Source organism: Eumetopias jubatus, unplaced genomic scaffold, assembly GCF_037043125.1.
Source record: "Eumetopias jubatus isolate StellerSeaLion01/CBP00866 unplaced genomic scaffold, mEumJub1_p1.0 scaffold_12, whole genome shotgun sequence".
NCBI classification, from domain to species: domain Eukaryota; kingdom Metazoa; phylum Chordata; class Mammalia; order Carnivora; family Otariidae; genus Eumetopias; species Eumetopias jubatus.
Window position 1 is genome coordinate 46,780,331 of NW_028274818.1, and position 17,382 is coordinate 46,797,712.

General features: G+C 33.1%; 1 protein-coding gene across 3 annotated transcripts in view; it reads right to left on the reverse strand.

The window, feature by feature from the left end:
- TPR (translocated promoter region, nuclear basket protein) overlaps positions 1–17,382 on the reverse strand; it is a 67,639-nt gene that overhangs the window by 49,820 nt on the left and 437 nt on the right. For all 3 annotated transcript variants that reach the window (XM_028121478.2, XM_028121477.2, XM_028121475.1), the window contains exons 2-17: positions 16,059–16,163; positions 13,544–13,617; positions 11,763–11,859; positions 10,493–10,596; positions 9,985–10,149; positions 9,230–9,322; positions 8,747–8,827; positions 8,580–8,667; positions 7,643–7,783; positions 7,137–7,228; positions 6,678–6,875; positions 3,936–4,043; positions 2,746–2,972; positions 1,945–2,108; positions 1,161–1,294; positions 925–1,073 (exon numbers count right to left, since the gene is read on the reverse strand). In XM_028121478.2, the coding sequence (XP_027977279.1) occupies positions 925–1,073; positions 1,161–1,294; positions 1,945–2,108; positions 2,746–2,972; positions 3,936–4,043; positions 6,678–6,875; positions 7,137–7,228; positions 7,643–7,783; positions 8,580–8,667; positions 8,747–8,827; positions 9,230–9,322; positions 9,985–10,149; positions 10,493–10,596; positions 11,763–11,859; positions 13,544–13,617; positions 16,059–16,163 (2,020 nt within the window). The remainder of the gene's footprint in view (positions 1–924; positions 1,074–1,160; positions 1,295–1,944; positions 2,109–2,745; positions 2,973–3,935; positions 4,044–6,677; positions 6,876–7,136; positions 7,229–7,642; positions 7,784–8,579; positions 8,668–8,746; positions 8,828–9,229; positions 9,323–9,984; positions 10,150–10,492; positions 10,597–11,762; positions 11,860–13,543; positions 13,618–16,058; positions 16,164–17,382) is intronic.

A 17,382-nucleotide genomic window follows, 5' to 3' on the forward strand; every position in this document is an offset into this window, starting at 1 on the left:
AAAAGCCAATGTGAAAAAAAGTTTGTATAATAATGTAAAATCTTCAACTCCAAATTTAATAGTTAAATTTAAATTCTAAATAAGCTTTAAATTCTACTTTCATGTTGAATTAACTTTTTAAGCTAATTCATTTATAAGAACTTTAATCACATTCAAAACAATGCCAATATAATGTTGATATATCAAACATCCACCATGATATGGTATGCAATTTAAGGTATTTATGCATGGTTAGAGAGGGAGTTTTCCAGATCCTTTAGCCTCTATAATTCTTCCTAATTTCTTATGTGCTTGAAAGCTTACAAAATGGTTGGCTACAGCTATCAGCATAGGGAAAAAAAAAAGTGCTTTTACGTGGGGTATCAAATTGTTGGACTGTATGGAGGAAAACTACCTGCCATATCCTTATAAAAACAGTTTTTTATCACATACTATACACAGGAATAAATTTTGTCCCAACCTGCTAAACTAACAAGTATTCAATGGATTTACTCATAACTATAAAATGAGATTTACTGTTATTCCTTTATAAATGACCAAGAAAGTGAATTTTCCCAAAATAATCTAGCACTTGCTTCTCTTCTAGAGAAGGCTGAATGAAATTTGTTCATATACCTCTCATTCTCTGATGCATTTATAAATAATTAAGTCCTACATAAACAACACATCCTTCAATCTCAGGAAGGAAAACTAGCAACATTCCTCACATCAACTTCAACTTTCTAAATAAATATCTGGATTCCTCAGGAATGCCCAAGAGAATCATAAACCAGTATTAAAAAAATGAACCCTCACAGCTTCTCACCCTAGAGTACTGACCACAAATAAGTAACACTCTTGCAAATTAATCCTTGAATTTGATTCATTTGAATACTGAAGTTTAGACTATTTAGACTATTAATTTTTGAACAACAGAAAATTTACCGTTTAGAAGCAAAGTCTAGTTGTGTAGAAATTTTGGTGTTTTGTGATCGCAAATCTGTAATTTGATCCTGAAGTTTCTCAAGCTGCTCATTTTGTATTTTTTCATTATCTGCCTTTTCTTTTTTGTAATTCTCAAAAATTTCCTGCAACTAAATATTGGAGAAATTATTAAAAGATGACAACCTGTGTTCTCAAAGAACCTAACCCAAGATAAAGGTGTAATGATGTGGTTTCACCTGTTTAAGGGCAGCCTTGGCTTCTATGGCCTCTGCAGACTCAATTACAGGTACTGGAGCAGGAGTGGAAGCAGTCTGGGATGTACTTGAACGTTTTGGAGTTGACGCAAGAGAAATATCATCTAAGCTTGAAGCTTCAGAAATGTAAAAAGAATGATATAACATTTCTTATCACAAGTATCACTACCAAAATAAACAAGTTAGACTTATTTAAATGAAATGATAAGATTATAGCGATTATATGAGAAGAAATCTACTAAATAACCTATTAAAATTATTTTTGGTTTCTGGTTAGAGACAATATTTGCATATGAAATGTTAAAACAAAACTTAACTAAAAGGTCATGGAGATATATGTACAGCATGGGAGCATGATCAGTGATACTGTGATAACTCTGTATGGTGACAGAGGGCAACCAGACCTATCGTGGGAGTCATTTCATATTGTATGGAAATGTCAAATCGTTATGACATACACCTGAAACTAATAGCATACTGTATGTCAATTATACTTAAAAATACACAAATACAGTAATTCATGGACTCTAAGATACACATTTTTCAACAATGGCTAGCATTTCTTCTTTCTTAGTCATACCTAAATAACTATATATTTTAGAATTGGTGATGTTACAATCAATCATATATGGTAATTAAATTGGTAGTTACCATTCATTGGAGTGGACAGTGCTTATGATGTTGCAAAATCTACTCTATAATATACATTTAAAAAATATTTCCCAAAATTATTTAACATTTTTTAGGATAATATATAAAAACCTACCTTGTAAAGGAATGGCAACTCCTGTTGTTTGTGACAACAAAATGCGGTACATGTCACGCTGACGAACTATGGAATCAACGAGCTGCATTTGATGTTGTCGTGACTCACGGAGTTGTTCTAATTCAGTGAGGGCATTCTCAAGTTTTAGCTGAAGCTCAGCAATTCTGCAGAAAAAGAAATCAGTCTATTGCACATGACTGAGATTGAGAGGCAGTTATAATTTCAAACTATAAACTAATAAGCATTTTACCATCTATCATATTAAGCATAATATTTTTGTCTCTCTTACCCTTTCTTTCTTCTGCTGGCATTTTAAGAACCACTTTTAAAACCTTCACCATACAGGACTCAGGTACTCACCAAAGTCATCCGAGAAACCTATTTGCAAAAATCAAACCAGTTCCACTCAGTCCAAACCCCAAACTTCTTACTTTTATAGCCATTGCTCTTTCTTTAGCACCAAACGCTTTTTCGGAAAAAATTCGTTACTCTGCTTGAAAAATTCTACATTCTCTTCTCCACAAAGCCTGGTCTGTTCCCTTAAACCCAGGCTAGGTCCTCATCTCTACACTCCCAATGATAGGCTTCTATCCATTACAGCACTAATCACACTGAACTAAAATTATCTACTTATCTATTTTACTCTTATGATCAATCTCATTCATAAACTGAGATCCCGGAGAATAAAAATTTTTTTTTGGACTGTCACTCAATTTTTCTTAAATATACAGCACGATTAGGGACACATAAGAAATTTTCAATAAACATTTGCTAAACAAACCAAGGTAGTTAATTGCTTACTTGGATGAAGTTGTTTCTTGTTCCTCTCTTTCTCTGGTTTCCCCAAGTTCTCTAAGGGCCACTAAGAGACGTTGATTTTGCTGTTGAAGTTCTTCAATATTTCTATAAGATACTAGATGCTGTGATATTACTTCAGATGAACTACTTATATCAGCAGAGCTTACTTCCTCATCACGAATTACATGATTACCCCTTGCTTCTTCAAGTTCCATCAAAAGCACTCTAATCTAAAAACAAAGTTTTAGTTTGTTACCAAATAGTATTGACTTTGATTCTGGAAATGTTTAGAATAGAAATCTGCAAGTAAAAGTATTACTTTATGAACACCATCAGTTAGTATCAAATTATTTTAAAAATATTAAGATTATTGTTTAGATATTAACACTTACAAAAATTTTAATGGGAAAAATTATTTTTCATTTCTATAAAAGTATGTAATGAAGGCTAGTATTTTTTTAAAAACTACCAATTCTTGATTCTACAAGTATGGCTCCATTTTTGTAAAAACAATGACCAAATAAAACAAAGAAATATATACCTGTGTGGGCATATGCTTGCACTTGCATGCTTATGTATATAGCATATGAGGGGGCAGAAGGACAAAATGAGAAATAGATTTTAATTCCACTCACATGAAGTTTTTATGTGTTTATATATGTGTAAATCCACACACAAAAATGAGGATAAAATATATGAACAAAATAGTTCTACATTTCCTTACTTGTTCAGTTGAAGAAAAAAAAAGTGGCAATCTATATGCATGTTTTTATTTCAGTAAAAACAAAGGATGCTTACATATGTTCGTGAATGCTTACGTGTGTGTGTGTGTGTGTGTGTGTGTGTGTGTATACACACACACGTGAAGAAAGACATGAGAGAATATACACCAGTCTGTTAACACTGGTTATACTCTGGGACTTGGGCAGGGGACAGAAGACTTATTTATCCTTGAATTATTCCATTTATTACAACCAGTAGTTACAATCTGAAAGTTTATCACTTAAAAAAAAAAAAGGAAGGGCTATGAAAAAGCAAAAAACAATGACTAGGCTACAATTCTGCTAGAGTCATATTCCTAACTGATGAGAATTTCATATGCAGTAGTCCTATCTTAGATACCTGCAAACAGATTTAAACATTATTGGGCAGTCTGTTTAGAAAAAAAAATAGGAAAAGAAAAAAATCCTAACCTGTTGTGAAAGATCTTTTATTTGTATTTCCATCCTTTGATTGTCTCTTTCAAGCACAGATGAATGTTTGTTAGCTTTATCAGTGTCCTCCTGCAATCGCTGAATCTCCTTTAAAATGTAAATTAAAGTGAAAATTCTGCATGACCTTCTAAGATCTTTACAAATGAAGCAGTTATATGAATAACAAAAATATACAGTGCTCAAATACCATAGTCAACTGATAAACTAAAAACATTCTATTTATGATATAGTAGTTATTAAAGAATAATTCTCTACAAATATGAACACATATATTTCTTAATATCTCAAGTACTGCTCATCATGTTTATAACTATGTGCAAACTGGAGAATCTGCCACTTCCCTCCCAATTAACTGTAAACTACCATCTTACAGCCACACCAAATTAATACTGTATATCAAATGAGGTCACAGACATATTCTCAAAAGCTGTGTTGTTAGGAAAATAAAGGACTATATTACAATGCCAATCATTTCTACACTATTTACAGAGAAATAAACATCAAACGAAGTAAAAATGTTGAGTAAGATGTGTAAGACTTGCTTGTATAAAAAAGGCATCAGAAATTACTTCTAAAGCAGCAGCCAATGGTACAAGGCTGTTAAAAAGACCCATTATATGCAGTGCTTTGTTAATTGAGTTCTGCATCCCAGTATCACTAAGGATTTAGGAGCACAGTTTTAAGAAGCCTGATAAAAAGCACAAAATATGTTTGAAATCTTATGTTTTATTTCAAATTCATACAAATTTTGCTTCTTAATGAGCGGCTTTTACATTATAATGTCTTAAATACTATCCAAGTGAAAGATGGCTCATATTTATGCTGGTGTTTCAAGTACTTGAGTACATTGCCCTAAAGGTATGCATACGCCAATTTCAGTAGAAACAAGTATGTGACAAAATGAAGGAGGCAAATATTCATGAGAGATGGCAATTATACAAATCTGCTGAGTTCAAAATGGGATTCACTGAACTGCTAAGGAAGAAATAACTTGGTTATAAAACTCTAAGTATCTAACAAATGCACATCAAAGAATCTAGACTAGAGGACACACGATGTATGTTATGGACAGAAAATTCTGTTATAAAGAAGTTACAGAAATTATCTTTAAATTCTTTGCTAGTTTTGGGTGCCTGGGGGGCTCAGATAGCTAAGCGTCTGCCTTTGGCTCAGGTCATGATCCTAGGTTGCTGGGATCGAGTCCCGCATCGGGCTCCCACTCCTTGGGAGCCTGCTTCTCCCTCTGCCTCTCTCTCTCTCTGTCTCTCATGAATAAATAAATAAAACCTTTGAGACAAAAAAAAAAATAAATTCTTTGCTGGTTTTGAAAAAAGTATGTAAGGGATTTTTTTTTTTTGTAAGGGATTTTTATTATTATACCCATACATTAGTGAAAAAGGAACAAATAGGTTTTTTCCAGAATGAACATCTGCTATTATTTGAGCCTGAAAGCCCTTGTACCTCACTATTCTCTTCAGACAATAAGCTCCAGGAAAAACACTCTCAACACTGAGAAACTTGAGAAGATCTAATTATACTCAAGGGACTTCTTTTCAAACCACGGTGGGGTGGTGCAGCTATTAAAAAGCCGATAGTCTGTTAGATGTCATATGACTCAGGAGAAAAAGAACATTAGATATACCCAGATTTAAACTGACATCTAAATTGTAATAGCAACAGCAACAAAATTTTAAGTTTGAATTAAGGATACAACTTATTTATACTATTTTTTCCCAAGGGAAATAAAATTTATCAGTTTAGGATAGATACAAAAGGTTACTGAATTTTCTCAATAAAATTTGTTTAATAAATCTTGAGTTCTTCTCAGTAGTATTAAGCTGTACCCTAAAAGCAAAATTATGTCAATATATTCTTTTTTAATTATCTAGTAAAAAGGAATCTTAAAAGATAAGATATTTATGAATTTCCTTGGTACTTCAAATTTGCAAAGGAAGAGTAACAAAACAATGTATATAAAAGTTTGCCAAGTTGTAAAATGTTATAAAAAAGGAGTTCTTCCCTATGGTCAACCAACATTACCATTTCTAGACAGAATATCAGAACTGACAAAGAATGACTATAACAAATTTACAACAGTTCTATTACAAAGAGAGATTATTATTTTAATAAATTTATTAAATATTTATTTAATAAATAAGATTATTTTAATTATTATTTTAATTTTAAATTTAAAAATATTAAATATTTTTAATAATTAAAAATATAATTTAAATTCAGGCTATTCATCATCCACTACAGATTCCTACAGAAAACATCTCTAATGTTTTAAAAAAATAGAAGAGGCTCCCATAATTTTAGCTGAATAAGAACATTTCATGATTATAGGTGTTTAATAATGTAGAATTACCCTATCACTGAAAAGCATAATTAGCCTTTTCTGACTCAAAATACTTTATTTTTTAAGAGACAGAGAAGAGAGAGAGAGAAGGTGAGACAGAGAGGGAGAGCAAGCAGGTAAAAGCAGGGGGAGGGAGATAGGGAGAAAGAGAATCTTAAGCAGGCTCCACACCAGCTGGAGCCCAATGCAGGACTCGATCTCACAACTCTGGGACCATGACCTCAGATAAAATCAAGAGTTTGGACATTTAACTGAGCCACCCAGGCGCCCCATTAAATACCTTAATTCTAAGAAAGAATTACCTCTTAAATCATTTCTCATATATATTTTTCCCACAGTTAAAATTTAAGAACGGAACCAACCTTCATAGCTTGTTCAAGCTTAACAGATAAACTTGCCACAGCCTTCTGTGCACGCTCATACTCCTCACGCTGGCGTTTCAAAATTGGTGCTTTGGCTTCAACTTCTTTCACTATTTCATCTAGATACTTATTAATTCTTTTATTCTCTAGTTTCTCCAAAAGCAATTGATCCTGAGTTTCCACATAAGCATTATACAGCTGAAAGGAGAAAAAGGCTTGTTTCAAATCTAAGCATAATAACAGAAGTGTAGAATCAATCTAGCTTCATAATAAATATGCATTAGCACTTACATAAAATGGAAATGCTTCCTACATGTTGCAAGAATCAGGAACCAAGAAAGCTTTTCTTAGAATGATCCACTACGTATTAGATGATTTTAAGAATAATTTTCCCAAGCATTAAAGTTTACCAAATTTCCTTTTGCTGAAGGAGAAAGTAAGATTTAATACCATTCTTACCTCAGTTAATTTCATGCCGGGTTTCACTATCTTAGCTACAGCTGCTGCAGTAGGAGACATAGCTGCAAGCTCTTCTTCAGATAATATGGCTCCTGTGCCAACACACAGAAATCTAGTGTATTTCTGTAATATTTCACACTAAAGGCAGCAATATTTTTTCCAAGACGAGTAAATGTGACACCTACTAAATATTACAAATTCCTATGCAGATTTTTAAATATGACATCGAATTGTCACATAACATAATCCAACTCTAAAAATCATGTAGTAAGAATAGTTAAAAATGTTCTGGAAATTGACACACAATTATGTGTGCTCAAATGGTACTTATATTTGGCAATATAATAAAGATACAAATAGGTATTAATTTTATACTAAAAAAACGTCATGGAGTTTCCTACATCACAACAAGATAGAGAAATAACTATTAGTGGAAATTAGTGAGAACTATATAGGAAGTCCTAATATTTCATTCAAGTCATTAATAAGCATCTATTAATCCATACCTTTACGCTTTGTGGCTGAAAGCAGGTCATTTGCATTCTCTAATTCCTTCTCCAATTTTCCTATTTTCTCAAGCATTTCTTTTTCCATTTGATCTTTAGATTCCTCCACTTCTAAAAGATGATCTTGTATTGCTTTATTGGCTAAAAACATTTTTAAAGACAGCATATCCAAACATAAAATTAAAATCTTAGAGTTTATAAAATGTAACAGCATAGTCGTTACTTTTCCCTTCAGCAGACATTAAAGTCTAGACAGGCTATGGTTGCCAATTATCCTCTGAAAGCTCTTGCTCTACTTTTAATTCCTGAAATGTCCTGGCCTGCTGAATCTACTTCTCCTTTTGATATCTCTTATCTGTGGGGAAAATAAGGGAACTCAAAGTAAAAAAGTGGCTCTAAGTATCTCCTTGGTTTTAATCAGATCTTTAGTCTAGGACACAGAAAATAACTAGAAAAGATCATATAAATAACTTATATTACATTAGCAAAAAAAACCCCCAAAAACCAAAACCAAAACCAAAAACTTGCATTTAAAAAGCAAGAATACATGAAAATCAGACTTTAAAATATACAGTTTTTAACCTAAAAAGTGAGGCTTATTTATGGATTAAGAGAATACCCAAACTATAAACCCATATGTACTTATCAAAGTAAATGTTTCATAAACGGAAGAAAAATTTCCTGTTAGAAACCAGACCGTATATAAGATTTAAGATGAAAAAACTCAGAAAAATAGTAGCTTTCTGTATTTTCAAATATCTTATCTGTTGAAAATATAATTCAAAGTTTCTTACTCCAAGATTCTTTCTTCTATACCAAATTTTGTCTCTAATAAGATTAATGTAACTTCTAAATCCAATAATCTACACAAAGGTAAAGAAAAAAAATACCTTTTATCTAAAAACAAAATAATCTTCCCATAATTAAAAAATCTTACCTTCTCCAGCTTCTTTCAAAAGTTTGTGTAGTTCATCCACTGCTCGGGTCAGTTCACTGCTCTTTGCCTCTGAGTCATCAGCAGCACTCTAAAATTTAATCTTAAAAAGTTACTGAACACCCAAAAATGCAACATTAGGACACTAAAATGTGTGGTTGGGCATTTACCTTGTATAGATTGGAGAGCTTTATGTGAGCATTTAATTCACTGTGGAATTTCTCTTCCATACTGGCCTGCTGTTCCTTGGCCTACAAAAAAGACCCAATTATAGCAGTCTCGTTTGAACTGAATTTAGAATGCTTATCGAACGTTAAGATAAAAAAAAAAAATTTGTAAAGAGATAAAAATTAACATCAGTTTCAGGATAAAGGTCAATTAAAGATAAAATACTGCTGATATTTTTATCTTAAAGTGTAATACTTCAATGATATTAAAATTAACCATACTCATTTTCAGACAGTACTTTGGATATAGCGTGTGATTGCCATTTTTGAATCCAGCTATTTCAGCTTAGCTACAGCATATGAAAGTGTCCTGGCCATTTTATGGTATCATAAACAGTTTAAAACATGAAATTATGTAAAAAGTAATAGCCTCGTAAGTGCTTTAATATTTTTGGAAAAGAGAAATTTTAAAGTGGTCATCTCCACCTCTTTCAGTTTGGTCAACAGCTCTTCTACATGTTTTTGGAGATTTTCATTTGATGTTTTCAGGCCATTCATCTGTTCTTCCATTCTAGAAACCTAGAAATAGAAGAGTTGCGTAGAGAGAGAATGTTGCGTTAACTAAAATTAATTTGATATGAAGTTCACCTGCCAAGTGAAAGCAAAATAATGCCCTACACCCAAAAAAGGGCTTCACACAAAACATGTCTATTTAAGAAAATGAAAAATAATAGTTCACGGAACAACACATTTGGATTTAGCTCACAAAATTTACCACCACTTCTAAATGTAACTTAAAGATACATCAAAAGAGAGTATAGTATCAAAATTCATCAAAGAATATCTTAAAGTATTTATTTAAATGCAACTGGTTCATTTCCTAGGCCAAATGTTTATGAATTATGTCTTCCACGTTACTAATATTACAATATTTACTTTGGTACACCATGGAGTACATTTTTTTTTTTAAAGATTTTTATTTACTTATTTGAGAGAGAGAGAGAGCATGAGCTGGGGGAGGGGCAGAGGGAAAGAGAGAGGGACAAGCAAACTCCCCTCTGAGCAGCGCAGAGCCTGACTTGAGGCTCGATCCCAGGACCCCGAGATCATGACCTGAGCTGAACTCAGATGCTTAACTGACTGAGCCACCCAGGTACCCCTCACCATGGAATACATTTGTAATAAGCTGGCACACAAATATAAGTTTTAACCAAAATGAAAATAAAATTTTACTAACTTACCTCCTCTTTTTTGTTTTCAAGATTACATTTAAGCTCTAGAATCTCATTTCCTTTTTCTCTGCCAAGAGCCAGAAGTTCATCAGTTTTAGTTTTTAACTCTGTATTCAGCCATGTATTCTGATTATGTAACAACTCCTTTTCTTGCTCCAAGCGTTTTTCTCGATACTAAAGATATCCAAGAAAATAACATTTACAGTTAAAGACAATATATGGCTAGTTAAAAGATTTTGTCTGTAGCTAAAGAACACAAGCAGAATCTTAACAAAAAAAATAAGTATTTGCATGCATTCTTAACAGAAAAAGATGGTCAGATAAGAACTATTAAGAAACTTAAATATCACATAAACAAATAGTTCAATTAAAATTGTCCTAATGTTTAATTCTTTTCCTGACATTAAACAAAAACACAGCTTTTAATCACGTTACAGATCACTTGCTTATACTTAAAATTTAAGTACATTTTAAGCAAAAATTGTATTTTGTGCATTAGAAATTATTTGTTACTTGCTTTAACAGAAACATCAGAAGCTTGAAGTTCATCCAGTTTTAACTGCAGATCACCCTTTGTGGCATTGCTTTCTTTAAGTTTTTCATTTAGACGTTTAAAATCCTCTAGAAAGGTAAGAAGAGAATTTGAAAATAATGACTAATTAATGCTCAGAGGAAACAAACATCGAAGATGCATCTCCAGAAATACAAGCATTTAACGCAAGATACGTAGTTCTCAACTCCTTAATTTGTTTTTGTCATACTTAGTTACAAATTTAATTTTCACAAATGATAAGCCAAATTTGTGCACCTAACCCAACATGTAAATTATACTGGTTATTTTATTTTTAAATGCAGTATCTTAAGCTAAATATACAAATTCACATTAATTTTCCTGATATATACCTGTAGATCTACTAAAATTTCGTAAATAACCATTTGTTAAGTTAAAAAAGCAGTAATACATATCAAAATCTACTCAAAACAGCCAGAATAATACATGCTTAATTTTCTTTAGATTCCTTACACCAAAGTTCTTATTAAAAAAAATTCTTTTAATTTTATCTAATCACTTAGCTGATCAACATCACCAGTAAATACTCTGAAGTAACTTAACTGAGACTGGAAAAGTATAGTTACCTAATTGAATATTATTGTAAAGCAAAATAACAATTGAAAATTCTATTAATAAAAATAAAAATCTTAAAAAATTTTATAAAAGGAACCAAAGGGAACTTGATACTATTATACTGCTTAAGAGTCAGGTTTACCTTAATATATCAACTACATCATATACTATATTCTATGTATCTATCTTACTTATATGTATTACTTAGCTTATATTCCTGCCTAACTCCTTCAGTCCATATTTTTAAATATAAAATTTCCTTTCAGGTTCCTCCTATACATATTGAATGTTTATGGACAGGTTATACACCAGCAAGTATGTCTGTGTTAGAAGAAGGAGTCCAGCCTCTACAACTGAACACTTAAACTGCTTCCAATTTGATATTATAGATAACACTGAAGGAAGTATCTTAGCATGTAAACCTTGGTCCAAATTACAACTGCTTAGATGTTTTTCATTTGTGTATACTTTTCCAGACGCTTCTTTAAAACCTTGATAATGATCTAGAGATAAATGAGTGGGAGAAACAGCAGGCTATTAATTGAACTATATTCTGAGCTACGACAAACACCAGCAACAGAAATGGACTGAGGATTAATTCCTAGCACTATTAGAAGAGAGAGGAGAGAGTGGAGTTAGAGGTTAAAGTATTTCTTCATACCTGTTAAATATTCAAGTTCCTGAGATAGTCTCTCATTGGTTCTAACTAGGTCTCTTTTCTCAGCTTCTAATTCTTCTTTCGTCCTTGTAAACTGGCTCTATCATATAAAGGAGAAGCAGAATATGTTTAAATTAAAAAACTGTGTTCAAGTTCCAACTCAGAAATGTCACTTTAACATTAGCTGTAGTTTAAGAATGGTTGGTTTTCTCTTATAACTTAATACGTCAAAAGTTTAAAAATTACCTAATCTCAACACTGTATTTTACTTTTTTTTTTTAAAGATTTTATTTATTTATTCATAAGAGACGGGGGCAGGGAGAGAGAGAGAGAGAGAGAGAAGCAGAGGGAGAAGCAGGCTCCCAAGGAGCAGGGAGCCCAATGCGGGACTCGATCCCAGGACCCTGGGATCATGACCTGAGCCAAAGGCAGACGCTTAACCATCTGAGCCACCCAGGCGCCCTGTATTTTACATTTTTAAAAATTATTTTTCATAGGCTTATGAAAAAATTTCCGTCACCATCACTTGGAAGTGTCCTTGTTACTTAAACATGCCTTTGTAGAAAAGACATTTAATTTACTTCTAATTTTTTGCTGCCATAAAATGCAATTTTGATGGGTCACTGCATTTACAGGTTGGTTCAAATTATTTTTCAAGAAAGAGCCCTAGAAATGGAATTATTTAAAACCTTTAATATATTTTCTCAAACTGCTTTGCAGCAAGACAATGGCAATCGATATGTTTTGATTCATAAGTGCCAATTTCAAGTCACTCATGTCAGGACTGAAGATCATTCTTAAAAAAGAGAAAGAAATCAGTAACATGGGGAGATCAAAAATAATTACCTTATTGTTTTATCTACATTTTTCTGATCACAAGTGAAGTAGAGCAACATTTCATATTGCCACCGACCATTTGTGCAGCTTCCTGTTTTTTTTAATTCCTTTGCCCATTTCCCCCTTGAATGATTTTTCTTAAAGTATGAAAGTAGTCATATATTAAGGATCCAAATAGTCATATTTTAATTGAAAAAATACTCATTAGTGCTTTATTTGTGTTTTAGTTATTTTTATGCAGAGAATTTTAAATTTCTATTGGATTAAGTCTACCACTTTCCCATTATAAGTACCTTTTATACACCAAGTACCTTTTAATCCCAAATCAAACACAAGATTTTTTGGTTTTGTTTTTCTAAACACAAGTTTTTAAAAAGCAATGGCAAGAGTCTGAAGTTCTATCCAGTTAGAGAATCACTGATTATGACCACTTTATTAAACCAATGGGTAAACATTCCTTGTGATCATATTCAATCTGTTACTCTTATCACTACTCTAAGGAAATGATTTCTGATAATGGATTCACCCATAGCCCCAAATGTATCACAATAGTTGAAATAATGCCTGAGCAACAGTAAGTATTAAATACAGAATTTCTAAAAGGAAAGAAGAATGATAGGTAAGTGGGTGAGTGGGGGACAAATAAATGAATCTATGAATATTTCTCCTCCTTACAGTTCTATAACACTTTACTTTTTTTAAAAAATTACAACCTTAAGAACTATGGCATTATAAGCAAGTTTCCTTTTATATTATCAATATATTCTGATGAGTAAAAGAATCAATAAAACATATGAAGGTCCAATTAAGGAATTTATGCATGTGCATTTCTTTCAGTAGTTTCTCCTAATAGAACATGTTTCACCTTCCCATTAAGTAACACAAAAGAGAATACTTCCTCAAGTATCATGTTTATAGTTAGCTTTATTCACAGGAATAACTTGTACCTGAATGGCAATATTGCGATCCTGAGCAACTTCAAGTTCTTTATTTTTCTCAGTTAGCGCCTTCAGTTGATTGTCTGGATAAAAGGAATTTTATGAACATACACACATAAACTTAAAAACTGCAATGACAGTTTTCATCCATCTGCCACCCATATACACTCTTTAAAATGAAGAAACTAAGTCTCAGAAAGGCTGAATTATAGAACACAGCATTCCAAATTCATGAATACCCCAAATTTACTCTACTTCTAAACCAAACTTTTTTTTTTTTTTAAAGATTTTATTTGAGAGAGAGCAAGCACGCACGCCAAAGCAGGGAGAGCAGCAGAGGACGAGGGAGAAGCAGGCTCCCTGCTGAGCTGGGAGACCGATGCGGGGTTTGATCCCAGGACCCTGGGATCATGACTGAGCTGAAGGCAGACGCTTAACCGACTGAGCCACCCAGGCCCACCCCCCTTTTTTTAACTAGGCATCACGCCCAGTGTGGAGCCCAACACGGGGATAGAACTCAAGACCCTGAGATCAAGCCCTGAACTGAAACCAAGAGTCAGACACCCAACCGACTGAGCCACCCAAGTGCCCCAAGACCAAATTTTTAAATATGCTATCCTGTCTCCAAAATCTTATTTGTGATCATTCTAACCAACATTTATAGGAAAAAGTATATATAATCATCACTTTAACCATTTTTCAGTGACTCTTCTAAGTCAATCATAACAATGAATTAAACTTACAAATCAGAAAATTTGAGTTAAAAAAACAAGATCAAGAAAATAAATAACATTTAAACTATATAAAACGTACACAGAGTAAATAACAACTATGGATAATTATGATTCAGCTTGTTCATCACTCTAAAAAGAGCCTTCAACATGGAGGAAACGAAATTATGCTTGAAACTGAATTATCAATCCCAACAATCTCCACTTAAAATGGTCTAGCTCCCCTCGTATAGTTTCTTCTCTAAAAGCATGCAGATAACTAGGAAGAATACACTTTCTGAAACTTTCTTCCGCTAAAACACATCTACATTATGTGCTAGCAATTTAATAAATAAATACATTATTACTACTTCCAATCTTTAGTTCTATTTAAACTGGCTTATTATAGGGGAAAACCCTGTTAAATTAACCTGAATTTTCTATTTTGCATTAATATTACTTACTGTTTTCCAAACTTACAGATATGGAATGATAAACCAAAAAAACACAAACTTAACTGTATATACCCCAGAGAGGCATACTAGATGTGTGTCTAGGTTTATCCTGATATTCTCCTCCTCCTCCCACTTCCAGATCATATAAAAGAAGCTATAATCACAGTAATTTTCCTGAAATTCTTTAGCACCTCAGCTCTACAGACCTAGTTACTACACCAAGGCAGAACCATATACAGATGATGAACCAGATCTAGCTACTCGATAAATTTAAATTTTATGCCCTCATTACATGTGTATAAATACCACTGTACATATATGCCACATATTTTAAAAATTAAGTGCTTCAAAATTAGCTAGAAAAAAATTATGACCTAAATAGTTGATAGGTACAGACCTGGTTAAGAAAAAAGGCTTAGGTGTTAACCATTCTCTTATTAGCTTCCTGTGTTCCCAAATTGAAAATCCAGCTATATCTAATAACATATGATGCCCCCATTCTATAAAGATCTTTTCTGACATTTGCTTTCTCCTATTATAAGCATAGCACAGAATATACATCATTTTCCCAAGAAATACCAGGACCTTTAACTAAGATCTTGTGTACCTTCTAGAACTTAATGATATATGTAAACTTATTAAAAAGTAAATTATGTGGGGCACCTGAGTAGAACAGTCTGTTAAGTGTCTGACTCTTGGTTTCAGCTCAGGTCATGATCTCAGGGTCATGAGATCGAGCCCCATGTGGGGGTCCATGCTCAGCGCAGAGTCTGCTTAAGATCCTCTCCCCCACCCTTTGTACTTTCTCTCTAAAAATAAATACAACTTAAAAAAAAAAAAAAAGGAAATTACTCATCTTTTCCAAGAAACAGGTCTTAAAGAGGAAATATCCTGGGATTCATAAACACTTACAAGAAATGTAACAGTTAAAATATAATAATGAAACCAATAAACTTTAATCTTCAACAAATTAAAAATAATTCTCTCTCCTTAATTATGTTTTCAATTGCATAGTGCTTTATGACTTTAAAAAATGCTTTCGAAAATCTCTCATTTGATCTGTACAGTTATGTAAGCAGATGGACAGGTGGTTCTAGCCATTTTATATGTTATGATTTACATAAGGCAAAAGAGTTTTTAATAGCAGTCAGAATTAGAACCCAGGTCTCCTGACCATTAATTATGCCTTATATTCTCAGTGAAGTCTACCATCAAGTGAAAACTCAAAATACCACCATAAATGGAAACAATGACAATCAGTATTTTCGTAAACAGTAAGTCAATGTTTCAAGAGCATACAAAAGAGTGCCTAAAGATCTCCATACTACAAGAATAAAATAAGGATGTAAAAATACTTACTCAGCTTCTCTAGGTCAAGCCTCAAGCTTTGGCACTCTCGGGTTTCATTCACAAGTCTCTCCTGACTGTGGGACAGCCTCTTCTCTATCTCAAAGTACTGTTGTTCTTCAGAAGCAGAGAAAAAAATTAAAATCAAACACACATGTATACACACTGTCAATACTACTTATTTTTAACAATGTTGATTTTAATATTTAAGACATAGTATTCGAACTGCACTCCAAATAACAGAATTTGAGTAAAGATAATTAGATCACTGAAAGGACTTTAACATTTCCAACTTCCAAATGACAAAAGAAAGTAAGACCTACAGGGGGTTTTCCAATTTCTGTCTATTCCACATGACTGAAATTCTTCAAGGTAGGCAACACGTCTTACTTATCTTAGTACCTTCCCCACACATTAGTAGACATTTTAGTATAAAGCAGACACCACGTACAAAAAAATTAAAAACTGCTTTGTTTTAAAAGGTTGTGTTAAAAGTGTGTACTGTTCAGCACAGTATCAAGCACACAGAAGACTAATCGATACTTATGTGTAAATTAATGAACAGACGCAGTGTATTTTCAGAGTTGGGATTCAGAGAATTACTTTTCGACACCAATTCTGCTGGATAATTACATTTTTTGAAGTGATAATGTATTCAGAATTTTCAATTTAGCAAAAACAGCACGTACCCCCCACGCCCCCAAGTAAACCAGGACAAATAACAGTTTGTATTTCACTAACGGTAATTACTACGGTCTCAATCTTTCTTCACGGATATTCAACTTACTATTACCGGTAACTTATTTGAGGGTCTACTGTAAGTAACTATAAACAGGTCTTTAAACTCCAACTTTTAGAGAGAAATCCGATATATCAAACTTATTTACGTTCGTTGTGTTTCCAACGCTGTCTTATGCACCTACTCATTTATGCGACCAACTAGTTCGTTACCTGACCAGCGCGAAAGACTAAAAAACAGAAGCACGAAGTAGTCAATTAGACAAAGACCTCTGAATCCAGGTGACCAGAATCGTGAGAGGAAATTACTAGCAAAGCAACATAAAGAAAGGGTACTCTAAGCTTAGAGATAGGGGTCGCAGACTCTCGCTAGGCCGGAGTAAACATGTCCCGATCTTCACAATTTCTGTGCGCCGAACATTAAGTGTCCCTACGTGAGACCACACTAATTACAAGGACGGAACGAAGTGTAAATTCAGTTTAAAACAAACAAAAGAGCTCCATTTCAAACTGTGGGAACGGGTTAGAGAAGGCCTAGTGGGGTGTAAGGAGCCGGGGAAGCGATGCCACCAGTGAAGCCGTAGACAGAAAGCGAGCT